At 38.0% G+C, this 12766-nt stretch overlaps 1 protein-coding gene across 3 annotated transcripts in view; it reads left to right on the forward strand.

Moving 5' to 3' along the window:
* Window positions 1–12766, forward strand: part of nup188 (nucleoporin 188) — a 114059-nt gene that overhangs the window by 80403 nt on the left and 20890 nt on the right. For all 3 annotated transcript variants that reach the window (XM_059993768.1, XM_059993770.1, XM_059993769.1), the window contains 5 exons: window positions 6093–6185; window positions 7091–7249; window positions 7964–8101; window positions 8464–8538; window positions 10391–10600. In XM_059993768.1, the coding sequence (XP_059849751.1) occupies window positions 6093–6185; window positions 7091–7249; window positions 7964–8101; window positions 8464–8538; window positions 10391–10600 (675 nt within the window). The remainder of the gene's footprint in view (window positions 1–6092; window positions 6186–7090; window positions 7250–7963; window positions 8102–8463; window positions 8539–10390; window positions 10601–12766) is intronic.

The following is a 12766-nucleotide window of genomic DNA, read 5'->3' on the forward strand; positions in this document are numbered from 1 at the left end:
TGATATAATAGGTGGGAGTCACCATGGTTTCCCCAAAGAAAAATCTTGCCTGACAAATCTGCTGAAATTCTTTGAAGAAATAACAAGCTGGATAGACAAAGGATGGTTGATGTGTATTTGGATTTTCAGAAGGCCTTTGACAAAGTGCCACACATGAAGCTGCTTAACAAGCTACACGCCCATGGTATTACAGGGAAGATCTAGCATGGATAAAGCAGTGACTGATGGCAGGAGACAGAGAGTGGGAATAAAGGGAGTCTTTTCTGGTTGGCTGTCAGTGATCAGTGGTGTTCCACAGGTGTCTGTATTAGGACTCATTCTTTTTACGTGATATGTCAAATGATTTGGATGATGGAATTGATGGCTTTGTTGCAAGGTTTGCAGATGATGCAAAGATAGGTGGAGGGGCAGTTAGTTTTGAGGAAGCAGAGAGGCTAAAGAAGAATTTAGATTAGGAGAAAATGGCAGATGGAATACAGTGTCATGCACTTTGGTAGAGGAAATGAAAGGGTTGACTATTTTCTAAATGGAGAGAAAATACAAAAAGCTGAGACACAGAAGGACTTGGGAGGACTTGTGTGAGATTCCTTAAAGGTTAATTTGCAGGTCTAAATCTGTGGCATGGAAGGCAAATGCAAAGTTAACATTCATTTTAAAAGGACATAAAAGCAAAGATGTCATGCTGAGACTTTATAAAGCACTGGTGAAACTTCACTTGGGGTATTGTGAGCAGTTATCTAAGAAAGGATGTGCTGAAATTGGAGAGGGTTCAAAGGAGGTTCACAAAAATGCTTCCAGGTTTGAATGGCTTGTCATATGAAGAGCGTCTGATGGTCCTGGGTCTGTATTAATTGGATTTCAGAAGAATGAGGGGGTATCCTTGTTGAAACCTATCGAATGGTGAAAGGCCTTGATAAAGTGGATGTGGAAAGGATGTTTCCTATGGTGGGAGAGTTTGACCAGAGGACACAGCCTCAGAATAGAGGGTCATCCTTTTAGAATGAAGATGAGAAATTTCTTTAGCCAAAGAATTGTGAGTCTATGGAATTCATTGCCACAGACAGCTGTGGAAACTAACTCTGTATGTGTATTTAAGGCAGAGGTTGATAGATTCTTGATCAGGGCATGAAGGGATATGGAGAGAAGGCAGGAGATTGGGACTGAGAGGAAAATTAGATCAGCCGTGATGAAATGGTGGAGCAGACTCAATGGGCCAAATGGCCTAATTCTGCTCCTATATCATGTGGTCTTATAAATATCTTTGTTCTTTCTGACATTTCTCATTCTATACAACTTAAACACATGTTTGGCTTTTGGGATTTCATCAGAAGCATATGTAATATTAACACAAACATATTAAAATTATTAAATTGAACTATGCCACATCTGGTTGAGTACTTTGGAAATGTAGTCTTTGTTGTAACGTAGGGAATTAATTACATGAACCGATTGTCTCCAGATTGCTCATACATTACTGTTGCCCTGAGGGTAGCTTGACTAAGTGTATTGTGCAAACCAACAGAAAGAAATGGAGAGGGAAAGATTTTAAAGTAAAGCTAAATATCTCAATCATTTTACTTGAGGCCACATTCAGATGTGGGATATGCACATTTAATCCAAGTTTAAACAAGTTTCTAACAAAATTTATCAAACTGCTGTGCTATAGGCCTTTCTTTTATATTTAGAAATGTAACAGTAACAAAAGTATTAGGACAGAATTGAATATTTACTTATAGTTCTATGGTATTTTAAATGTAAAAATCAAATATTCTACTTTTGGCTCTAGTGCACAGTCTGATGTAAATAATGACAATATCTTTGTTTTCACGTGTTTACTTTTTCTTTGAACTTTTATTGTAAAATTAGATTTGGGCAGTCCACAGGATCGTTCTGAATGTTGAAACAAAATACTGTAAAAGTCCTTTGTTCTGAAAGTTAAGCTTTTATTTTACGGTGCATTATGCATGATACGGCTCTGGTTAATTGGGAAACATCAGGACTAGTACATTTTGGTAAGCGGCTGCCCCAATTATGCTACGTCCACACTACACCGGATAAATCCATAACCGAAGCTTTTTCTCTTCGTTTTTACCCTCCGTCCACACTAAAATGGTGTTTTCGTCCCCCGAAACCGGAGCTTTTCAGAAATGCTTTCCAGGGTGGGTATTTTTGAAAACACTGCTCAGGCAGATCAGTGTGGACGGGGTAACCGGAGACTTTTGAAAACGCTGTCAGACGGCAGCGTGCTATTTCATTGTTTTCTTGAACGTAACCTAACAATTTCAGAACAGGCAAAGAGACTGAAGCCAGAAGAGTTAGAAATGTACTCACCAAATACTTTGACCCATAACTTACTGAATAAATAAGTATACTCACTTTGCCCTGTTTTCTGTCCTTGTTTGTATGAAGGTGGTTTACCTATTTATGCAAGTACTTCTCTGACAATAGATATGTAACAGTCTAATGTAACATTGTATGGAAATACAAGATAACACTGATGCAGACATGTTTTATACATTTAACAAGGTGCTTTATTAATGCAGCAGAGTTAGTTGGTTTTCCAATGTTTGTTGTCAGCCGGGTCAATCTGTCCGTGAACTCCCTGTCGGTTGCCTCCGTACACTCCAGTATTTTGTTTTTTTTTACTTTTAAGTTCTCTTGCGCGAGGACCAACAGCTGTCCATCGTTTTTAAGTTTTTCTAGTCTGTAACTACACAAACGCTCAATCTTACGGTGAGATTCGACACCAAACATGTCGCTTGTTTTCGGTAGATGTGTCTTGAGCATGCCCAGTAGGAGGAGATTCGCCGAAATCTCCGTTTCAATGTGGATAGAGATATTTTCAAAAACACATAGTGTGGACGCCTATCGTTTTTACGTGAAACCGGCGTTTTCAAAATTATCCGATCTAGTGTGGATGTAGCCTTAGTTGAAGTTTTATGGATATAGTTACAAAGGTATAAAAAGAAGACAAACACCTATTTAGCTAAGTAAACAAGTGAAAATCTGCAAATGCTGGAAATCCAAATAACACACAGAAACTGCTGGAGGAACTCTGCTGAATTCCTCTAGCATTTTGTGTGTGTTAATTTAACTGAGTCACAAATTATGTATTTAAATGAAGTACAGAACAGATTAGAATTACCAACACTACCAGCAGGTGGTGTAGTGCACTGGATTCTGAGGCAGATGGTCCTGAGTTCAAATCTGGCCATGTCCCAGCAGCAGCAGCAGTATCTGTGCAGAAGAATGCTCTGGCAATCTACTTCAGCATCTTGCCACAAAAACCCTCTGGACAACTGCATTATAGGGTCGCTTTGACTCAACAGCACTCTACATTCCTAATGCTCTGCCTTGAAATAGTATTCAGCCTCCAATCCTTTGTGATAAATGGGTATTCCAAACAGAATTTTTATTTGTGAAACATGCTCCTTTTTTCACAAAAAAACAGAGTATATTGTAAAGCATGAAAAACTAAAAAATTAAAAAACTGAAATGTCAGCTTTTCAAAAGTATTCATTCCCTCTTAAGTTGAACCACCTCTCACAGCCAGTAGACTTCTTGGGTAAGTCTCTGTTAGCCTTGCACAACGAGATGGAGCATGATTTGCCCATTCCTCCTTGCAAAATTGTTCGAGTTGTGCCAGATTAGTTGGGGAGCAGTGGTGGACATCAGTCTTGAGGTCTTGCCAGAGATATTCTTCCAGTTTAAGGTCAGGAATCTGACTGGGTCACTCAAGGACATAAATTTTCTTAATTTGAAGCCTCTCCATGGTTCCTCCTGTTGTGTGTTTTGGGTTGTTGCCTTGCTGGAAGTTGAACGTCCTTCCCAGTTTAAGCTTTCTGGCAGAGGTGAGCAGGTTTTTATCCAGAATCTCTCTGTATTTAGCAGCATTCATCTTCCCATCAATCCTGATCAAATTTTCAATCCCTGCTGCTGAAAAGCATCCTCACTGCATGATGCTACCTCCACCATACGTTACAGTAGGGGTGGTGTTACCTGGCTGATACACAGTGTTAGATTTACACCACACGTACTGCTTGGTGTTGAGGCCAAAAAGCTCCACTTTATTCTCATGTGACCACAAGACCCTCTTCCACATCTTCACAGTGAAGCTTTGCAAATTCTTAATGGGCAAGGATATGATTTTTTTTTTGACGGGTTCTTTGTTGCCACTCTTCCATAAATGCCCTTTTTGTGCAAGGCCTTAGAGATTGTGGAGCCACGAACTCATCGCCAGTTGCAGCTACTGACTACTGCAAACTCAGAATGCCTCAGCATCATAGTAGCCTCTCTTCCAAGAGCCATTATTTAACGGAGGGGCAGCCTCACCTAGGCAGTGTGCCTGTGGTTTTGTATTCTTTCCACTTTTTCACGATGAATTGCTCTGAGGTGTGTTAGGTATCTTTGAGATGGTCTTGTACCCTTCCCCAGATTTGTGCTTCTCTATTATCATTTCCCTGACTTGTCTTGAATGCTGTTTGCCTTCATTTTGGTTTGGTCTGTTGAAAATCTACCATACAGTTGGATCTTATGAATTCATTGAAAACAGGTGATCATTCAGTTTTCTAAATCAACGAAGTGGGTGAGTTGGTAAGGTATTGCACCTGAGGGAAGTTGATGTAGTAATTGCAAAGGGGATTAATACTTTTCGGCCTCACAACTTTGTTTTTTAATTTTTAGTAGATTGCTGATAGACCTTGGAATTTTTCTTTTGATTTGACATAACTCCAAGAATCCTAATTAAATATATTTTAAATTTAGAAAGTGGAACTGTAAAATGTGAAAATAGTTGTGGGGGCTGAATACTTTTTCAAGGCATTATTGATGGAGGAATTCATCCAGTATATGCTGCCATGTTCTTTTGATTGACCGTAAATGAACAAATCCACGCAGACACTTAATGCAGATAGCGGATAATTTTGATAATTGCATCCTCCAAATCTTCATTTTCATTGTAACATTCAAGATGATTGTCTATACCTTCAAGTTCTTCATATTTTCTAACTTAATGAGGTAGTGAAGTTTCATTTTCACTTCTGGCTGGTTCTGGTATCTCCAAGACTTGAAACAGCAGAAAGCAAAACAATTCTGAATTGTATTAGGGCTTATTTCTTGTCATCAGTGGCAAAAATCACTGCTTTTTGAACACAAATAAATGCAAGTGATGCTGTTTGAAAACTATTTCTAAGCACAGAATAATGTCTTAATGGTAGCACGAGTAGACACGACTGATGCTAGTTAGAAACTGTTCAGCAAAAGTCTCCTGAACCAATTAAGTGACGGTGTCCCAAATAAACAAAGAGAATCCCGGCTATTTTCTAGATTTGTTTTTGTTTTTTTTTAATAGTTGCCCTGATTAACTGATTGTCCAAATAACCGGAATCAGCTGCATTTGGTTTTGAAGTCTATTGTAACTTTTCCCAAAGGTAGCAAACTCTGAAAGCAGTATTTCCAAGTCCTTTCAAGTCTTGAATTGAATTGACTTTATTTCTTACATCCTTCACGTACATGAGTAAAAATCTTTACATTACGTCTCCGTCTAAATGTGCAATTATAATAATTTATAATAAATAGAGCAGTCAGTGTAACACAGAGTACACTCAAATCAGCATGAGTAACTCATTCTGATGGTCTGGTGGAAGAAGTAGTCCCGGAGCCTGTTGGTCCTGGCTTTTATGCTGCGGTACTGTTTCCTGGATGGTAGTAGCTGGAATAGATTGTGGTTGGGCTGACTCAGGTCCCCTATGATCCTAAGGGCCTTTTTACACACCTGTCTTTGTAAATGTCCTGAATTATGGGAAGGTCCCAACTACAGATGCCCTGTCTGCACCACTCTCTGCAGAGTCCTGCGATTAAGGGAGGCACAGTTCCCATACCAGACAGTGATGCAGCCAGACACGATGCTCTTAATCATGCCCCTGTAGAAACCCATGTATAGCTGCATTAACTTTACTGTAACTATTGTTCATTTGTTGATGTGGAAATTTCTTGTTTTCAGGTTAATTATGCACATAAATTCAAATCCATCAATATCTGTTTGTAAGTTTAAAAAAAAATGCTGATGTTAAATTTCATACTGGTACTTCCAGGGAGCTGCTGCAGTGGGAGGAGCCGGTGTTCTACAAAGCATCTGTCTGCCACTTCTAAGTGTTTATCAGCTCAGTGCCAATGGCACCACTCAGGTACTGTGCCTCAATAATTGTGCAGTGTTATGTAGAGTGAATATACACAAAGTACCAACACCCGAGTGATCAATTTTGATATTTTAAGTTAAATCTAATATTGATGAAATTATATTCAGTTTTGAGAACTTCATGGGGAATCTTGTTCAGGTATTATAAAAAATGAGGACATTGGGAATAAGTATAAAGGAAGCTAAATACATTCTACCGATTCTATTGGGTCTTTAGGGAAAGTAATTGCTGTTGTTCTGGAAAGCTAATTAATTTTAAATTGTAGGTTAGCTTGTAAATTGCCTGTATTGTTCTAGTTTTGATGGTTAGAATAGTATATTTTCAACTATTTTTTAATAATTTTTACAAAATAGAGGTCCACTATGTCCTAGATAACTCCTAACTATATATTTTTATTAATTTTGCTTCCATTGCTTTGTAATGTGCTTCATTCTAGTTATAAGTTACAAGCACAGATAATTTTTTAAAAAAAATTAAAGTTGACAGTTTCTACTGACAAACTGAAAAGCAACAACTATCACAAAATTGTGTTCAAAAATAATAGTTTTCAACATGATGCAAAGAATTAACACAAACCCATTACTAGAAAAAGCTGTGTTTTTCTGTCAAGTCATAACTTGCAATAGAGATTGCAAATCTTTATCAAATCTTTGGCATAATCATATCACACATGTTTATAAATTCATAGAGTTTTTGAGATTGAGCTATATTAAGTAGCTTTTCAACTTTAATGTTCGAGTAATTTTACATTTACAAACAACTGAAAACTTGTACTGTGATATTGGATGTCCAGGTTTTGCTTTTCTAAACAATGCTTGCCTGATTTTTCATGTGCAGAATTAATTACTGTTTGCCATCTCTCCAATATTTTCAATTTTCTTTTTATAATTCAGACTTCAGGATCTTCCCGAAAATCTTTGGATGCTCCCTCATGGCCAGGTGTGTATCGACTCACTATGTCACTGATGGAAAGACTTTTAAAATCACTACGCTATAACTTCCTTACCGAATCGTTAGACTTTGTTGGAGTCCATCAGGAGCGGATACTTCAGGTGGGTAAACGCTTTTGGTGCTTTTAAAGCTTAGTGTAATTAAGAGTGTTTTGAAGGAGTGGTTCCTTCAGTGAAATCCAGAAACCAATTTAAAAATGAATATTATAATTTGTTCCAAAGGTTCTTATGCATAATATTTTTCATGGAGGTGGTCATCAAAGTAGATAATTCACATGCAGATCCAAAAATGTTTGAAAGCTTGTATATATTTAAAACATATAATAACTTAAACACAATGAATTATTAATAACTTTCCCATTAACTCTCATCCTTTTTCTTTCTCTTGGTTTGGTTGAGACTTGATTATAAATGCCTTTTAACTGATGTCATAACTGTTGACACACCTAGTCACTTGCCACAGTTCAAATAAGATTTAGAACAAGTCTTCCAGGCCACTAGATGGTGCACTTTGCAGAACAATATCATGACTTCATTATTTCTGAATACTCACTCACCAAGGGTTTCTTTTCACCTGACTGTCCAGAATTGGTATGAAAGTCATGGAAACTTTTTTTTCAGTCCTTTTACTCTCATATGTGAAGAAGAACATTTTTAAAATATATAATTTTAGAGTAGGTTATTTTTTTTAAATGACATTGTAGGCCAAATGACCATCTCCTGTGCCATAAACATGTATGATTTTATTATGTTAAATGTATGTTCATGTTAGGTGCATCAGGATACGAGTCATTATTTTTGCCCATTCTTTTATAGTGTTTGGATGCAGTTCGAAAGGTGCAGAGCTTGGCTTGCCTTGATGAAGTTGATCACACTGTAGGGTTTCTTCTTCAACTTTCCAACTTCATCAAAGAGTGGCGGTTTCATCTGCCACAACTGCTTAGGGATGTGCAGGTATGTTCAACTTAGAATGGATAAAATGTTGTACACGAGATATCACTGCTTCAAACAATAGCAGAAAACTGAAATCCATATTATTGCACTTCTTTAGCTATATGTTTTTACCAAGAATAAGTATCCTAGCGCTGCCTTATATCAGCTCGGACCTACACTGTGACCAGTTGGGGTTCACCTGCCACAGTCTCACCACAGAAAACTGATTAAAAATGAGTTCATTTCCCATTGATCTACAGGATGTGGATTGAATGTAAGATCACAAGTGAACAGAAATGACCATGTAGACTAAAAAATACTAGTTTTTGCTGGAAAGATGCTCCTTGATAAATGTAGTTAACAGCTTGATCTGTGTTTCACAGGTAAACCTGTGTTACCTGTGCCAGACATGTACCTTTCTGCTTCATAGTCCGAAAGTGCTTCAGCACTATCTACAGGTGAGTATGAAGTTTTTTCCTTAAAGTGTAATTTGTCATGAATATATACAGTGTCTAAGCATGCTTTTCAAAGAGTTGGGTTACTAATGGCATTAAAACTAAAAAAAATATTTTATCAGTAAATTATTTGCTGTCTTTTGTGACCTTTGCTCCCCATATATACTGCTTTACCTGCTGAGTTCCTCTTTGTGTGTTTTGCAATTTGTTAGCAATGCTCTTAAGATTTTGAGGTATCTGATTAAAATAAGGGGAAAATAATAATCCTTTCATTTATCCTTGCAGCTCTGGAGATTTCTTTTTGCCTTTGATCTAAGCACAAGAATGTCCAGCCTTTATAACTGGACAGGGCTGAATGAGCACTTTGGGCACCTGCTGTTCATGCTCATCAATTCTAATGTGCATTTGTTAGTTTGCAACAAGTTTCGATTTGGCTACATCTTCCATAGTGGACATAAGCATTTAAAGACCATAGGGTGGTGAAAGTCAGGCAGCTGGGGTAAATGGTAGAAATAATTGATTTTTAAAAAATAATCTAAATAGTTTATCTTTGACAGAAAGTTAATTGCCTTTGAGAAAAAAAGATTGAAAAATTATGCACAAATTTAAATCCAATCAGGGATCTATTAAATCTAGGCTGAATATTGTTGAGCATTAAGAGCGTTGGGCTAATTAAGTTCAACCAACACAGATATATTCTTGGTAACTTTATTGAAGGAAATGCCACGTAGGGGGCAATTAGAATGTAAGAGGCTGTCCAAGATCTTGCAATGATTTACATTTAACTTTGCATTTGACCTTTGCCATACAAATCTGGAGAAAAATGGATGATGTCATTTGGATTGGAAGTTGCTTCTCATTTTAAGCATATGTACAATTAGTTGAAGGGAAATGGTATTATGTAGTACATTTCTATGACAGTGTCCTAGGACTGTCTCCCACCCCCACACCCCACACCCCCCCGATGTTAATAGGTTAGTTTTTGGCTGCTTTGTGTGCTGAGCAGTTTGAGGGCAATTGTCTCACTCTCGCTCCCTGTTTCAAATGAAGTGTTAAAGAGCAACATGTAATGGAGGATAAGGATCCATTAAATAATTTTCAAATTTCATCTTGAAAGGGCTATAATTTCTCCAACACATGTAACTATTGTCTGATTAATTGTCTCTCTTACCCTGTGTGGAAAATCCATAATGCATTTGAAGTACAATATCCTAGTGAGTCAGAAATCCGCTTCTTTGAATATCTTTACAAAGCTACATTTTAATTGCCCTTTTTCAAAACAAAAGGCTTTTCAAATTTTATTTCTGATCATGAGTTTGAAGACGGAATCTAATGGTAACTGATCGCAAAATGACTGTGGATATATAGATGACTTGGGCTTTGTTAAAGTACATGTATGTCACTATTTACAATCCTGAGATTAATTGTCCTGTGGGTATATGCAGTAAATCTATAGAATAGCAACTTCAACAGGATCAATGGAAGATCAACCAGCATGCAGAAGACAACAAACTGTGAAAAAGTAACTATGTATAAATAGCAAAAAATAATGAGAACATACGATAACAAGATAACGAGACCTTGAAGTGAGATCATTGGTTGTAGGAACATCTCAGTGGATGGACAAGTGTGTAGTTATCCCCTTTTGTTCAAGAACCTGATGGTTATTGGGTAGTACCTGTTCCTGAACCTGGTGGTACACGTCTTTCTCCCATTGAGAAAAGAGCATAGCCTGGGTGGTGGGGTCTGATTTTGGATGCTGCTGTCCTATGACATTGTTTCATGTAGGCACAATCTAAAGGAAAACCTGCACAATACTGTTATCAAATATGATTGATTGTATCTTGTTGATTAGGTGAAGAATGGAGATGCTCTTCCACCTGCAATTCTTCCTCGGCAGCCCAAACCAGCTCAAACGCCAACAAAGCAGCAAAACACAGAACGAGATGAAGTGGAACAGCGTGCAATGCTGAAAGTCCAATCCAGTTTGCTCAGGATTCTGAGTAAAACATTAGCAGCTATTCGACACTTTACTCCTGATCTATGCCAGATACTGCTAGACCAGGTAAATAATTATTACCAATTTATTTGTTTCATTCTAGGAATAAATATGACGTTCATTCAGATGCTCTTGAATAACTGAGATTCTAATCTATAGTGATGGCTGCTCCTTAAAAGGGGCCTTCTGTACATACCTGCCCAGGAGCAGGACCCTATAGATCCAGTAATTTCCCAGCCACTTCCTTGTATTAACTGGTATCCAAACTATAATTTTGGAGTCACAGGGTTCTAGAGCACAGAAATGGATCCTTTGGCCCATGACATTCATCTCAACTTATTTCCCCCCATCTACCCTAATTCTACTTCCCCAGTTTAGAACAGTATCCTTTTGCTTTTGTGTCCAATAAATAAATTTAATAAAATGAAATATATCAAATATGATACAGAACTTCAATATATGTAGATTCAAAGAAGTGACTTTTGTTTATCATGACACACTAACATGTGGTTCAGTCCCATCTGAACCCCACCTGCAGTCTTGCACTGCATTGGAGAAGGTCCAGAGGAGGTTCATGAGAATGATCCTGGGAATGAAACAGTTAATGCACGAGAAGCATTTGATGGCTCTGGGCCTGTAGTTGCTGGTTTAAAAGAATGAGGGAGAATGTCATTGAAACCTATCGAATATTGAAAGGCCTAGATGGAGTAAATGTGGAGAGAATGTTTCCTTTATGGGAAGGAGTTCTAGGACCAGAGGGCACAGCCTCAGAAAAGAAGGATGTCCCTTTAGAACAAAGGTAAGGAGAAATTTCTTTAGCTAGGGGTGGTGAATCTGTAGAGTTCATTGCCACAGACAGCTCTCGAGGCCAGGTTATTCTCCCATTTCCCGCACATCTGCCCTCACCCCATCCACCCGCCACCCCACTCGGGATAGGGTTCCCCTTGTCCTTGCCTACCACCCCACCAGCCTCCATGTCCAATATATAATTCTCCGTAACTTCCGCCACCTCCAACGGGATCCCACTACCAAACACATTTCCCCCCCCCACCCCTTCTGCTTTTCGCAGGGATCGCTCCCTACGCGACTCCCTTGTCCACTCGTCCCCCCCCATCTCTTCCCACCAATCTCCCTCCTGGCACTTATCCTTGTAAACGGAACAAGTGCTACACCTGCCCTTACACTTCCTCCCTCACCACTATTCAGGGCCCCAGACAGTCCTTCCAGGTGAGGTGACACTTCACCTGTGAGTCTGCTGGTGTGGTATACTGCGTCCGGTGCTCCAGGTGTGGCCTTTTATATATTGGCGAGACCCGACGCAGACTGGGAGACCGTTTCGCTGAACACCTACGATCGGTCCACCAGAGAAAGCAGGATCTCCCAGTGGCCACACATTTTAATTCCACGTCCCATTCCCATTCTGATAAGTCTATCCATGGCCTCCTCTTTCTTTCTTTTTCAATCTTTTTATTAAATTTCATATATAAAAAAAAACAACACATAATAATGAATAGATTACAGATTCAATAAACTTGAGATTACATTAGTAATAGGATAATAATATCCTATTAAAACATCCATCAACAAAAGGTACATAAATCAATCAAGTCTATATAAATATATATGAAAAAAAAACAAAAATAATCATCGAAAAAAGAAAAAAAAAATTGAAATTATATATGAGAAAAAATATATATTGAAAAAAAATACTAAACTAAAACTAACATGGGCAATAATAGCACTTTATAAATATATAAAGGTGTCAAGAAAAGAACTCCGGAACTCCATACCTGAACAAGGATAAGTAGAGAAAAGGATCTGAAATAGGCCAAATTAATTCATATGAAAGTGTCGAATAAATGGTCCCCAGGTTTCTTCAAATTTAATTGAAGAATCAAAGATAGTGCTTCTGATTTTTTCCAAACTCAAATAAGAAATAGTTTGGGAGAACCACTGAAATGTAGTAGGAGGATTTACTTCTTTCCAGTTTTGTAATATAGACCTTCTGGCAATTAATGTTATAAAGGCAATCATTCGTCTGATTGAAGGGGAAAGCTGATTGCCATCTTCATTTGGTATACCGAAAATTGCAGTAATAAAATGGGGTTGTAAATCGATATTCCATACTGAGGAAATGACATCAAAAATGTCCTTCCAATAGTTATGTAAAGTGGGACATGTCCAAAACATGTGAGTCAATGAAGCCACTTCTAAGTGACATCTGTCACATTG

This window comes from Hypanus sabinus, chromosome 18, assembly GCF_030144855.1.
Source record: "Hypanus sabinus isolate sHypSab1 chromosome 18, sHypSab1.hap1, whole genome shotgun sequence".
NCBI classification, from domain to species: Eukaryota; Metazoa; Chordata; class Chondrichthyes; order Myliobatiformes; family Dasyatidae; genus Hypanus; species Hypanus sabinus.